General features: G+C 29.0%; 1 protein-coding gene across 4 annotated transcripts in view; it reads right to left on the reverse strand.

Annotated features, from left to right (window-relative positions):
• Nucleotides 1-1,689: 1,689 nt before the first annotated feature.
• LOC107442911 (cell adhesion molecule Dscam1) overlaps nucleotides 1,690-12,523 on the reverse strand; it is a 165,388-nt gene continuing 154,554 nt past the window's right edge. For 2 of the 4 annotated variants that reach the window (XR_015429966.1, XR_015429967.1), the window contains exons 23-28: nucleotides 11,617-11,843; nucleotides 10,130-10,190; nucleotides 9,714-9,835; nucleotides 7,450-7,562; nucleotides 4,790-4,879; nucleotides 1,690-2,077 (exon numbers count right to left, since the gene is read on the reverse strand). Coding sequence is in view for 2 of the 4 variants with exons in the window: in XM_087154001.1 (XP_087010127.1) it covers nucleotides 2,052-2,077; nucleotides 4,790-4,879; nucleotides 7,450-7,562; nucleotides 9,714-9,816; nucleotides 10,130-10,190; nucleotides 11,617-11,843 (620 nt within the window). In the remaining 2 variants the exon portion in view is untranslated. The remainder of the gene's footprint in view (nucleotides 2,078-4,789; nucleotides 4,880-7,449; nucleotides 7,563-9,713; nucleotides 9,836-10,129; nucleotides 10,191-11,616; nucleotides 11,844-12,523) is intronic. The other 2 variants (XM_087154001.1, XM_087154002.1) reach the window with 1 other exon arrangement.

A 12,523-nucleotide genomic window follows, 5' to 3' on the forward strand; every position in this document is an offset into this window, starting at 1 on the left:
GGATAAAAAAGTTTTATATATTTTTTGCATAAAAATAATTAGTTCTGCGTAAAATAAATCTTATCTTTATTTCTTTAAGAATTTTACAATTTTATTCGAAATAAATAACAAAATTCCAATGTAAATCAAACTATTTTTAGAGAAACGAAATGATGGTTATTACTGTAAGCAACAACATTAATATTTTTTGGCTTACTTTATTATTTCTGTGAGTCTTGTTTACATTAAAGATTTATTATTTTTCTTACTTTTATAATAAAAGAAAGTTTTAAGTATAAATATTAATTTTTATGATACGCTTCAATGATACGTCTTAACCTTTGTCTGCTGTTTCATTGCTATTTTCAATATTTCCCTTCCATAATTTTATTCCTTAATAGGGATTTGGATGCGAGTTTGAATTTCGATCGCAAATAATAAGAAATGAAAAGATATATTATCTTCTTAGAATTATAGCTAGATATAAGAATTTTATGCTCATTTAAATGCCGTACTTTTGTCTATAGATTATACAGATAATAAGTAGGTTGACCTTAAACTAGACTTATAAACTAGTATAATGAAGTATAGTATTACAGATATTAATAAATTGCTGTAAGCACGATATTTAACTGCGATAAAGCTGATTTATTTAACTTCAAACTTAATATTTGCGATTTATTTTTAACATTTTCTTTTACTAAATTTGATTGGAAATTTGCCAGATAGGTTAAAATCATATACGAATTGTATTCTATTTAAGTAATACTGCATGCACGCATTTTAGTTCTGCTTAAACAATACGCTCTTATATATTCATGTTAAAAATATGTTCCCATTAATTACATTAAAAAATTTCGAAAATGTAACAGAAGATGATTTTTATAACTACAAAAAATATTTATTTAATTTAACAAACTTTAGTATACAGTCTCAATCAACTTCATAACATATTTAATATATGCAATGAAGTTAAGAAAAGCCAAATGTTATTTATTAAAAGTTTTGCATTACGCAAGTATAAAAATTGGGGCGAAATTTTCTTAAGTGCAGGACGGTACAATAAATCTAATAATTTTTCTCCGATTGTATTTATACTGAGAAAAAAGCATTCTCAAAACTACCAAAATATGGTGAAACTTTTCGTGCTTCTTGCTCCATGAGAGAACTTAAAAGTTTGGTAATTTTTGTTGAAGCTCTTTGTCAGTGATTTTGATAAAATTAATGATAAAGTATGGTTTTATAATGTATTATAAAATTTTCTAAATAATGCAAAATATGGTAATTTTATCATGATACCTTAAATCCTTATGATACATTAACGTTTGCAAAACTATAAAATCGTCAAACATGACACCACAGTAAATTTCCAATAACAAGTGTCATATGATGTCTCGGCGCAACGTATACCATGAAATTTAAGTACAAAAGTTTTTTGAGGAATACTTTGGGATTGACATTTTGCCTATAACTTTATATTTTGAAACCAAAAAGGCTAATTTAGCACATACATTTTTGATAGAGAAGGAAAAAAAATCTAATATAGATTGAAAAGTGAGATAATCTGACAGCTATAAATTTCATTAGCTACTGTAAATATTCAGCGAAACCAAGTATTGTGCGAAATTTTAAAGTGTTTAGTCATTGAGTTACTCGTTATATATTTTACACAGACTTTTTTTTCCATTTTAAAAACAATTCAAAAAAATATCAAATAAAACTTTCTTTTTATTTATAGCAAATTTTCATTCAGATGAATACATATAAACTTATTTATCACAAACATTAGTACAAAATATAAATACATGTTGCGAAAATGGATTTATTAATCAAATAATTAATTTAACAAAAATATGTACATTCATAAATGGCGATAGGATATATTTATAAAATTTCATCACATCTTCCACGAATAGTAACAGTCAAGTGTGATATAATGAATATTTCTTTCCCAAAATAAAACTAGAAGTTATTTTTTGCACCAGAGAGGGAATCACGGGACTCAAAACAGAATCCACGGAGAATTGCGTTGACGTCACAGTTCCATATTCTTTCTGACTCATGTTGTACATTCAAAACTTCATAAAGATGGTGAGATCTGTAAAAAAAAATACATAAAAACAAAATCTGTAAAATCAAAACTGTAACGGGAATTAAAACATTCATTTAAACGACCAACCTTAATCTATCTGAGTTCGACACAAATGAAACAAATATCTAATATTATATTTTTGGGGGATCTTTGAAGAGTTTCTAATAATATTATCGGGAACTGATTTGGTGGTTGAGTTTAGGATTTCCACTAGTCATGACTGTCTCCCAAGGCACTTGCACCATTTCTGCATTGCTTCAAGTCCTATCTGCAGTCTCTGTATTCAGGGACAACCCTCTGACATCAAACATTAATCAAACATTCTCCTTTAGACAGCTATTGGGAGGCCAGGGGCTTTTGGGATTTCCACACTATAGCTAAAGCTGCTTTGCTTGTTCTTTGTTTTTTTTCTCTCTCTATGTTTGTTCTATTCATGGTTTGATGTATTTATTACTGTGCTTTTTTGATCCTGCAATTTGAAATGAAAGAAATCTGGAATTGATCTTTTATGTGGAACCGCAATCTTTATCTGTTTCCGTAATCTCAAAAGAACCTCGAGATCCCTGCTTGCTTCATTCCTTAGCACCAACAATTGTTTTATAATAATACAGAACTGAAATGTATCCCTTTTCATATTTTATTCTATCATAACCAATGATGCATTATTGTGTGTATCTTTATTTTTTGCTCGTAAATATAAAAAAATCCTGATGTGCACTTAAATGCAACTATTTTTTATTTTCATAAATAATATGTGTTACCTTGAAGCTTATATTGCTTGACTTTAATTTTACATATGATTGTCTCACAAAAAAAATCAGCCTTTCTTTGTAATTACCATATTTGATTCAGTTAATATCAAATTAACGATGAAAATTGAATGATAGTTTTTTCGTGTTGTTCCAGTATTGCGAAACATTTATTTCCCCCTGCTAATTTAGAAATATAAAATAAATTTCGAATGTGTCAATCTAGTTATAGACTGAGTAGTAAACGTAATAATTTAAAGAAAAGAATCTTGTCTTGCTTAACACGCTGCTCTCAGTTTTTATTCAGAAATGATTTCTTTATTTTTCTTGATAGGTTTGTTTTGAAAATAAGTATCGCTTTTTTATGATTGACAATGCAATGTGTGCAATAATTAACTATTCAAAGTGTTTTTGAAATAAGTCGGCAAGTAAAAACAGTGATAAGCGGTGTTTACATTATGGCAACCCCGTCTATGGCAATCCTTTCCTTCACTTTTAGCTGAAACAAAAAGAGCGTTCTTATAAACTAAAAATCTCGAAAGATAAATAACTTATAATACCCTCTTACACCTAATAATATATAGAGCAACTAATTAATAATAATACTATACAATATATATTTTACGAGACAAGTTAGAATTACAGCTATCACTTATGGCTGAAGACAAATTATTGGTCATAAATGGCGCCACTGAAAAACAAGAAACGCACCATCAGGCTTGCTAGTGTGGCAAGTGGCATTAGAAACAACAACAACAGCTAACACTATATAATCATTGCTTTAAGGAACAAGGGAGAAGTTTTTTTTTAAATACCGAAACATTCGAAAAACATAGAATTTAGAAAAACTCAATGCCAAATTCATCAACTGAATTGACTACTTCAACTTATCAAACTTTAACTCTGAAGCTTCGCTATAACGAAGCTTCGCTGGCGTGGTTAGCGTGGCAATTTTTACTTCAATTTAAAGAACTAAAAATTTTAAAACAAAATGTCATGTGTCAGGTTTTTTTTATTCCATCGTTCTCCTTGGACAATTTTAATACAATATTATATATGCACTATTATATATATATGCGCTTTTAAGTCTTACAGTTTCCGCACAAGAAAGAACAGCGTAAAATTTATCACCAAGCAATAATATATAATGCAAATTTGATCGCATAAAACAGCAGCGGTGGTGCGTCCGATTTAGAAGGATACTCTTATAATCAGGATCATAGAATTTGCTTTAAATATATGCAGGGAGATTACAATTTTTAAAAGGAAGGATTTTGAACACATCATACGGACCGAGAATTGGATACCTGCAAGCAATGCCATGCGTGGATCAACACTCAAGTGTGATATCGCTTGCAGATATGTAATTAAAGCTGAAACGTTAACACCCCATGAACAACCACGTGATTAGACACATCAATGTGCTCAGCTACAAGATCCAAATTGTATATCAACCCATGGCCGGAAAAGTCATCGTTGGCAACAAGAAGCTTTTCTCTATTATGAGCTTTCTGTTCCTGTACTTTCAAAATTGATATTTTTATTTTATAAATTATCCTACATTTATGTTTTCTTTTAATTATTGTCGAAAGTGGTATAAAAATAGACTCTTAAACAGTTGTATTATTTAATTTACTGGGTTAAGGATTAAGTAGATTAGCTCGCCTAGCTATTAATTAAAAATATGTTGGTTTTTTTTCATTGTAAGGTAAAATGAGAAAAAAAAAACATTGAATAACAAAATTTGAAATTACGATGCAATCATCGTAGGGTTCATGAAAAATCAAAATTAAAAGTAAGTTTTGATTTGAGATTAAGCTTTTAAAGCAAAAAACAAATATTTTTCTTGTTTGCTTTTCTATTGTATATCTATTGTATATCTATATCTTTCTGTTGCATATATTAACGATTCAATGTAAAATATTTAAATATGTACAATTTAAATTAAGAGTATTTTAACTTTACTTACAATTACTCACAGCTATGAAATTTATCAGAACACGAAATCCTTCTTCCCATCTGCTAATTTTTTGACATGATGGAACTTCATATGTTTTCCCTGTGATATATCAGACATATTTAATCAGAAAAACAATAGAATTTTTCTCTTTTTAAATGAATAACATAATACTCTTTTTCATAATGTACGAAAAATGTTATTTCTATTACAAAGCATTTTATAATTCACGGAAAGTATATACAAGTGAGACAGCTGAAAATCAATAATAATAAAGAGATTTAGTATTTTTAAGTCGGAAACAACACCTGCACTTCCGTGTGTACTGTGCTTCGCTTTCTTTTCTTGTTAAAAAAAATAAGTAAGTGAAAAAGTGAGATGCCGCATCAAAATTCTGAATTTATCTAATACAATTACAGGCTCGCACCGACCATAGTACTGACGTAAGATATCTTCAATGGTAGACGAATCATGGTTTAGAGTACCCTTGCAGTCAGGCTAACCGCAGGAGGTTTTCCTTACCATGTAGAGCAAATGCTGGTTAGTTCCATCAAAAAGTCCTCCCCGATGACAAATTTCTCCCAATACTTAATCCAGGAGTTCCCTAGTCTTCTGGATTGAGATCAAAGTTACAAGAGTGTGGAGTTAAACATTGTTAGTCGTTAGACTGAAAATTGGGTCGGCTAATCAAAGACGGTTATAATACAAATTATAGGTGAAAGTTAATCAACAATATGTTAATCAAGAAAAAATTAATAGACATTCGCTCTAAGCGATTCATTCTAAGCGATTCATTCGTTTCGATTCATGCTAATGCTCGATTATTACTAATAATTCACCTATGAAATTTTTGAAACCTTTTAACTAGGTATCTATAACAATCTGTACCCATATATAAAATAAAATTCATTTGAAATTACGAACACCATTAATCTTTTTTTTAATTTTTTATCTAATATGCTTAAAAATGTACGAAATGAATGTTTAGATAGGCTATTAAATATTATTAATTTATAATGGATTCATTATAATTTTTTAACCTTGTGTTATTTCACTCTATTATCCTTTGGCTAACTATATTTTTAATGAAACTATTTACAATGAACAATAAAGTTGATAATGTTCATTAATAAACGTAAAAAGGAATTAAATGTCAAGTCTAAATGAGTTTTGCTTTCCACATTTGCAGATTAGATTAAAACTATATTTTTCGCACATATTTAACACAATGCGGTAGATTTAGTTTAAACAGTTATTAATAGATTCTAAATAACCAATAATAAACTATTATTTGTTGAAATTATTTAAAATTCTGGAAACATGCCATCTAATTTAAAATACAATTCAATGTAAGAAAAAATATGATTTTATTTTCTATATTATGCATTTAACCTTGAGCACTTCGGTATTATTAAAAATCTAAATATTTATTAAACTTAATATCTTATGACTATAATGACCAAAATGACTATAGGATAGAATTTCAGCTTACATATAACATATTCTTTTATAATCATGCATAAATTTGTAGTGATATTGTTCTTTATGAAAAGTTCTTAGATATATTTTCAATGATAATTTCTGATTAAAAATTCATTTTAATATAACCGAAAAATATGAATTTATTTCCAAAATTTAATTTAAGCTTGAACACTTTCAAATTTTAGTATAAATTTATTAAATAAGTTTCAGATTAAAATAACTGCATAATTCCATTTAATATATTCTTTTGTAATCAGTCATAGAAGTTTTCATTGACTAAAAAACTTTATTCTCTTTAAAAGTATTCAAATTAGAAATATCAGTCATCATGTTTCTAAAGCTCAAAAATAGGCACCATTTTTAAGACTTGCCAGACATGAATGTGAAGAAACGGAAGTGATTTGAAATAGAAAACTTAAAGTTGACAACAAAAATGGAAAAAAGAAAGACGAGTAGCAAAATTACAAAGTTTTGAGTAGTTAATTGAGATTAAAAACAAACAAGAGAATGCCGAATCAAAAACCATTGAGACTGGGAGGAGCAAATCAGTAAAAAAAAATGCATTTCCACGCACTATGTAGAGTTGGTGAGGAAGTATTGTCGTTAGCGTGGTAATCGGCATTTATATGAATGAAACGAGGTTTCAGTGCATCAAGATGAGCAGATGTAACAGGGTTGGAAATGATTTTGGTATTGTCGAAATTAAATTTATCCCCCAATTCCAACAATGAGCAGAAATTCACGAATTTTTCTCTATTGCTGCACATTGTAGGAATCTTGATCTTTCTTTATTTGCACTCACATATGTCAAGTCTTAAAAATTGGCACTTACTTTTGAGTACTTAAAACATGTCCAATGTTGTCGCCAATCTGTATAATTTTGAAGCGAATGAAATCTTTTATTGAAGTAATATTTCACCTCTTCTGTTTGTTATGATTATTTAATTACATATATCGAACTAATGTGGTTTTTTCAAATAAATTTTTGGGATATATTTCAAATGATAATTTATAATGAAATATATTTATAATAAATATATAGATAATTATAATAATTTAAATAATAATTTGTAAATATAAATTTTCGTAAATATTTCATAGTCTGTCTATACTGGTCAGATTCTTTAGTTTCTATTGGTGATAGTTTTGGAGGTAACTTATCATAAAATATAAATTTTCGTAAATCTTACATAGTCTGTCACACTCTGTTTCAGATTCTCTAGTTTCTTCTGGGAAATCTATTTCTTCAGAAGGGTGTAATGAAAATAAAGCAGCTTCATTCTCTGATTCAGTACTTGAATTTCTGAGGGAAAAAGAACTTATTGAATAATTAAACTAAAGGAAGAAAACAGTTTCACTAGATAATAGATTCAATGCATTTAAATAAAATACATGCCATTAAGATATACTGAAAATTTTTTTTTTTTTGCATTAAATATAATGCCGTCATAATAATTCAAGTACTTAAGAATTCAAGCAAGGTTAAAACATGTTCTACTTTTAAAAACCTGTCAAAATTATTACAAAAATATTAAAGACACCTAAGGAAAACTAGTATTGAAAAATTCGATTGAAAATAAAAATATCTAGAAAACAAATAGAAAAATAACAAAAAATATGTACTCAAACATCAAAGCGATATAGTAATAATATGACATCTAGATAAAACAATCTAAAATGGAAAATGTTTTTCTTTTTATCAGACGTAAAACAGAAAATGTAAGGCTCATCACTTCCAAACAATGGAGGGGGATATTTGATAATAAAAGAAGTTATCAAAAAGTGATGTTTTGTTAGAGTTCTGAAAAATTTAAAGTATTCTCTCCATTTTTACTTTGCGTGTGAAACAAAGATTTTTAAGTACATAAAAAAGGGGTCAAATTTTTTATTTGAAATAAAATAGTACTGCATTTTCCTGTAACAATTAAAAAGAGATTGAAGTCTGATTTGTAACTACTAGGGAGCTAAGACCCTGTTCGCTGCTTCTCATCAACCCCTGCGATTGCTTCGCAATAATTTTTGTTTCTTGGCCGAAAACAGTTTTTCTACTAAAGATGAAATTATTCAGTTAACATATTTGTACTGAAAGGAATTCTGCTTGTTTACGCTTGTGCCTCCACCCCCTACATCCAAATATTATTATCTATTAGTATTTTGGATCTATTGGCTATTGATCTATCTTGAATCATTTATATTGTTATAACATTATATCATTCAAGCAAATTTGATGAGTTCACTATTGTAATTTAACATTTTTGCTTATACAAACGGCTGTTATGTTAAATACTATTTTCGCGTGCTTCTCATTGTGCATAAAGCTAATCGTTAAGTTCTAAATCATTTAACAGATCTCTTTAATTGTAATTTATAACAGTATAATAATGTTATTTGCACAAAAGTAATAATTGTAAAGTGATTAAAAAGATTAGACCACCTTTCTAAATAACTTTATCTTAAAATGAATCGCAGAATTACGTTATAATAATAGTAATAAAAAGAAACAACAATTCTCTTAATTTTAAACTCCTAAATTAAAAGCGTAATTATAGCATTACAGAAAAACAACTTTGAATAAGGGATGGAAAAACATTTTTAGAAAGCAGTAACTTTATGACTTAGTATTAATTTTATGATGATAACTAAAACAATATGGAAATTAATGAGAAAAAACTGGATCCTACCACGGGATTTTCCGGTCAATAAAAAAGCGCGGACAATAAGGGAAAACTGCGACACCATCACAAGATTTCTATATATAGTTAGATACAAAATGCAACAATGGGGATTTGAGAATTCTAAATGTGGATTTAGAATATGGTCAAAATTTTAAATCTTGAGAAGTCCTTTTTAGCAATTATTACGAGATGAATTTTGCTTATATTGGTCGGAGGCGGTTAAAAAATTATATTGCAATTTAGAAAAGAACACGTGCTAAGATTTAAGTGCTCCAGTTAATCAACAATAATTGAAATTTTGTTTGAAGTTAAATTATCATTGTCGATAATAAGACAAATAGGTTCTGCTTTTAGATGTCACAAAGAGAAAAAGAATTGGTAACATTAGAATTGGTAACAATTTTAGTTACATCTGATTGAAAAGAATTGGTAACATTAGAATTGGTAACAATTTTAGTTACCTCTAATTGAAAAGAATTGGTAACAATTTTAGTTACGTCTAGAAATACCCGCAAGGCATCTGAAACACTACATAATTTTACTATGTTGGCTTAAAACTGTGTTTCATTTTATTTGGTATTGCAAAAACTAAATAATTTATTCATTGATTACTATTTGTGCTCACATATTATAACATTCATTGTACGCATATAACGTGTACTATAAATTATATAGATTACGATTTATGCTTATATATTATAACATTCATTGTACACATATAACGTGTAATATAAATTATCTTTTTTAATATATCGTGTTTATTAATAAAAGAAACTTACCCGTTGTAAGAAGGCACCCAAAGTTTATCTTCATAAAATAAGCTCCTTTCTCTATCTGGAGCTTCGTAAATGACGTATTCTTGGCGCATCCTTAATTCCATTCCTGCGTACATCAAAACTGTCTATAAGAAATTTCACATGGGGCATTTATTTTACTATTTATTGCATAATTTGTCTAATCACTATTTAAATTATAACTTAGTTTGAAACCAACCATTAAGGTTCTTTAAGTATAATTCAAAAAAAAATCATAAACACAGAAGGGATTTAATCAAAATTTACGAAAAAGGCTTTATGGTAACAAAAAATAACTGATTTTATAGATTTTATAAACCATACACTTATACAAAACTTAAGATCTGTACGAATGTTGAGATTATTAAAATGCACGCATAGAAATATGTTTAGTTTTATACCTGTATTTTGATTTGTTGATATTATTGATGGGGTAGCATAAATACATTCCTTCTTTTCCGCCTGAAAATAGCAGAGTTCATATAATTCTCATCAAAAATGAGATTTTTTAGTTTGAAAAAAAACTATAGCATATCATTAGTTTAAAAATAAAATCATTAGGAGAAAACGTCTGTTAACAGTTTTTTTGAAAAAAGTCAAAAATACATCGAAATAGTTCAGTAAAAATACACTGTCAGAAATTTTTCAATGGATAAATAAAAATGTATTTAAAAGTTATTTTGCCATATTCCTACAAAAAACTCAGTCAACCATAAATAAACCGTTTATGAACCGCTTTCCCCTAATACAGTTAGACAACCAGAATTTTATAGCATCAACTAAGCCCACCTAATAAAGTTACTTACAGCAGGTTCCTTACAGCAGGGAATATATTACTGCCCAGTCGAGAGAGCTAATTTGTTATTATCACGACAGACAGAACGAGGATTCGAGTCCCGGCTATGACACCACAAGATATTTCCTCTATGCCCTTCAACGCTTGAAGAGATTTAAGTGTCCTCCTCGATTATTGACCATGGGCTATTAAAATACGATACTCTCATTCACCAATAGATGTCAGTCCCATAAAACTGTTCAACAGCAATAATAAAGCTGTTCAAAGGAACTTAACAACGACTTGTATCCAAATGCTCATCAACTAGTGAAAAACATAGTTTCAATGTCCAGTTAAGTTTCTTTTTTATGATTTCGAAACCAGGCTAATTGTAAATGGATTGAAAACCCTATAGCTTTGATTTGTGAGTTTTAGTTGTAAACGGTTTCAAAATTAAAAGGTAAAAAATTTTCTTTACCGTAAACCTTAAGGTTAATTCGATGTTCAGACTGTTTCCGTTTATTTTACTGTGCCGAAAGGGTTACTGCAGCGGAGAAGGTTAATCTGCCAGTCCCTTGACCGACAGAGCTGGGGATCAAGTCCCAGCTTAGACACTACAGTTTCTCCTCCATTCCTTTCAACACATGAAGAATTTCGGTTTCAAGACCGTAAGGGTAAAAATGATCTTCAAGGTATACTTTATGGTTTATTGGAAGGACAGACTGCTGCAGGTTTTTTTGCCAAAATTTTAGAAGAAAATTCTAACAGAGTGTAAAATGGTATGAAGAAACAATCGTTCTACAAAGCAATCAAAAGCTATTTCGATTATTTAAAACAAAATTGAAAATTAAGGATGTAAAGTAAGAGCAAAAAAATATGTCACTAGAACTTTATGACAGGAAAATAAAACTAATTATAGGAATGTATAATTGCATTATACATTCCGATAAGGTTTTCAAAAGTAAGATAAATTTTTACCGTCTAATTCGTAAAATAATTAAGTAAAAACCTAGGAATAAAAAATTTTATTTACCAAAAAACTAACTTATAAAATTTTCTTATTTTCTTAAGCTTCATTTAGCTTATAAGTTTAAAAAAATTGCCCATACTCACTGCTCTCGGTGAAGCAGGTGATTTGTATAAATAACTACTCCTTGTGCTACCTATTGTGCCATGATTTTGTTGATTAGCTTCGCCTGCTGTTGTGTAATGATCTCTGTCGTAATTTTGAACTCTACCTGTTGCATATGGAATGGGATAGTAAGCAGGTTCTTGTGCATTGTCATAATTTGTTGAAAGAGGAATATTTTCATGCTTTAAAGTACTATTGCTATCTGAGCCTAAGAAACGAAAAAAAAATGATAAACTTAGCACGAGTTATATCTCCAAGGTATTCATATTTCAAAATGCAAATTTTTAAAACCATAAGACGTAAGATATAATATGAACAAACCTCTTACGAAAGAATTGATTAAATTGAATTATGGTTAAATTATTGTACATGAATAGGTTGTAAGTTACTTTTACAAAATAGAAAATTTTGTATAATGCTATTCTATGTCATTTTACTCTTATATATTGCGTCTATTGCATAACGTATATATGTAAAATAATAATTATATCTTTTTTTGAAACGTCGTTGAATAATTAAGTAAATTTTTAATTTATGATTACCAATTTTCAACACCGTAGCCTTGTAATTTTGAACCCGATTCAAAAGACAAAGGAATTCCTCGGTCCTATTGGGAGAAATTTGCCTTCGTGGAGGACTTTTTTATGAAACTAACCCGCGTTTTCGTTACATAGAGAGGAAAACCTCTCGCGGTTAGTCTGACGGCAAGGGGACTCTAACCCATGATACGTCTACCACTGAGGATATTTTACGCCAGCACTGTGGTCGGTGTGATCCGGATGTGGAATTCAAATCAACAAGCCATTGCTGGGATTCGCCCTCGGTTCACCTCACTAGAAAGCAAGAGCCCCCTCACCCACCACGGTTCAATAGTAAGTATAATAGAAC

The sequence above is a fragment of the Parasteatoda tepidariorum genome, chromosome 10 (assembly GCF_982258835.1).
Source record: "Parasteatoda tepidariorum strain Cologne lab strain chromosome 10, Ptep-v5.0, whole genome shotgun sequence".
NCBI classification, from domain to species: Eukaryota; Metazoa; Arthropoda; class Arachnida; order Araneae; family Theridiidae; genus Parasteatoda; species Parasteatoda tepidariorum.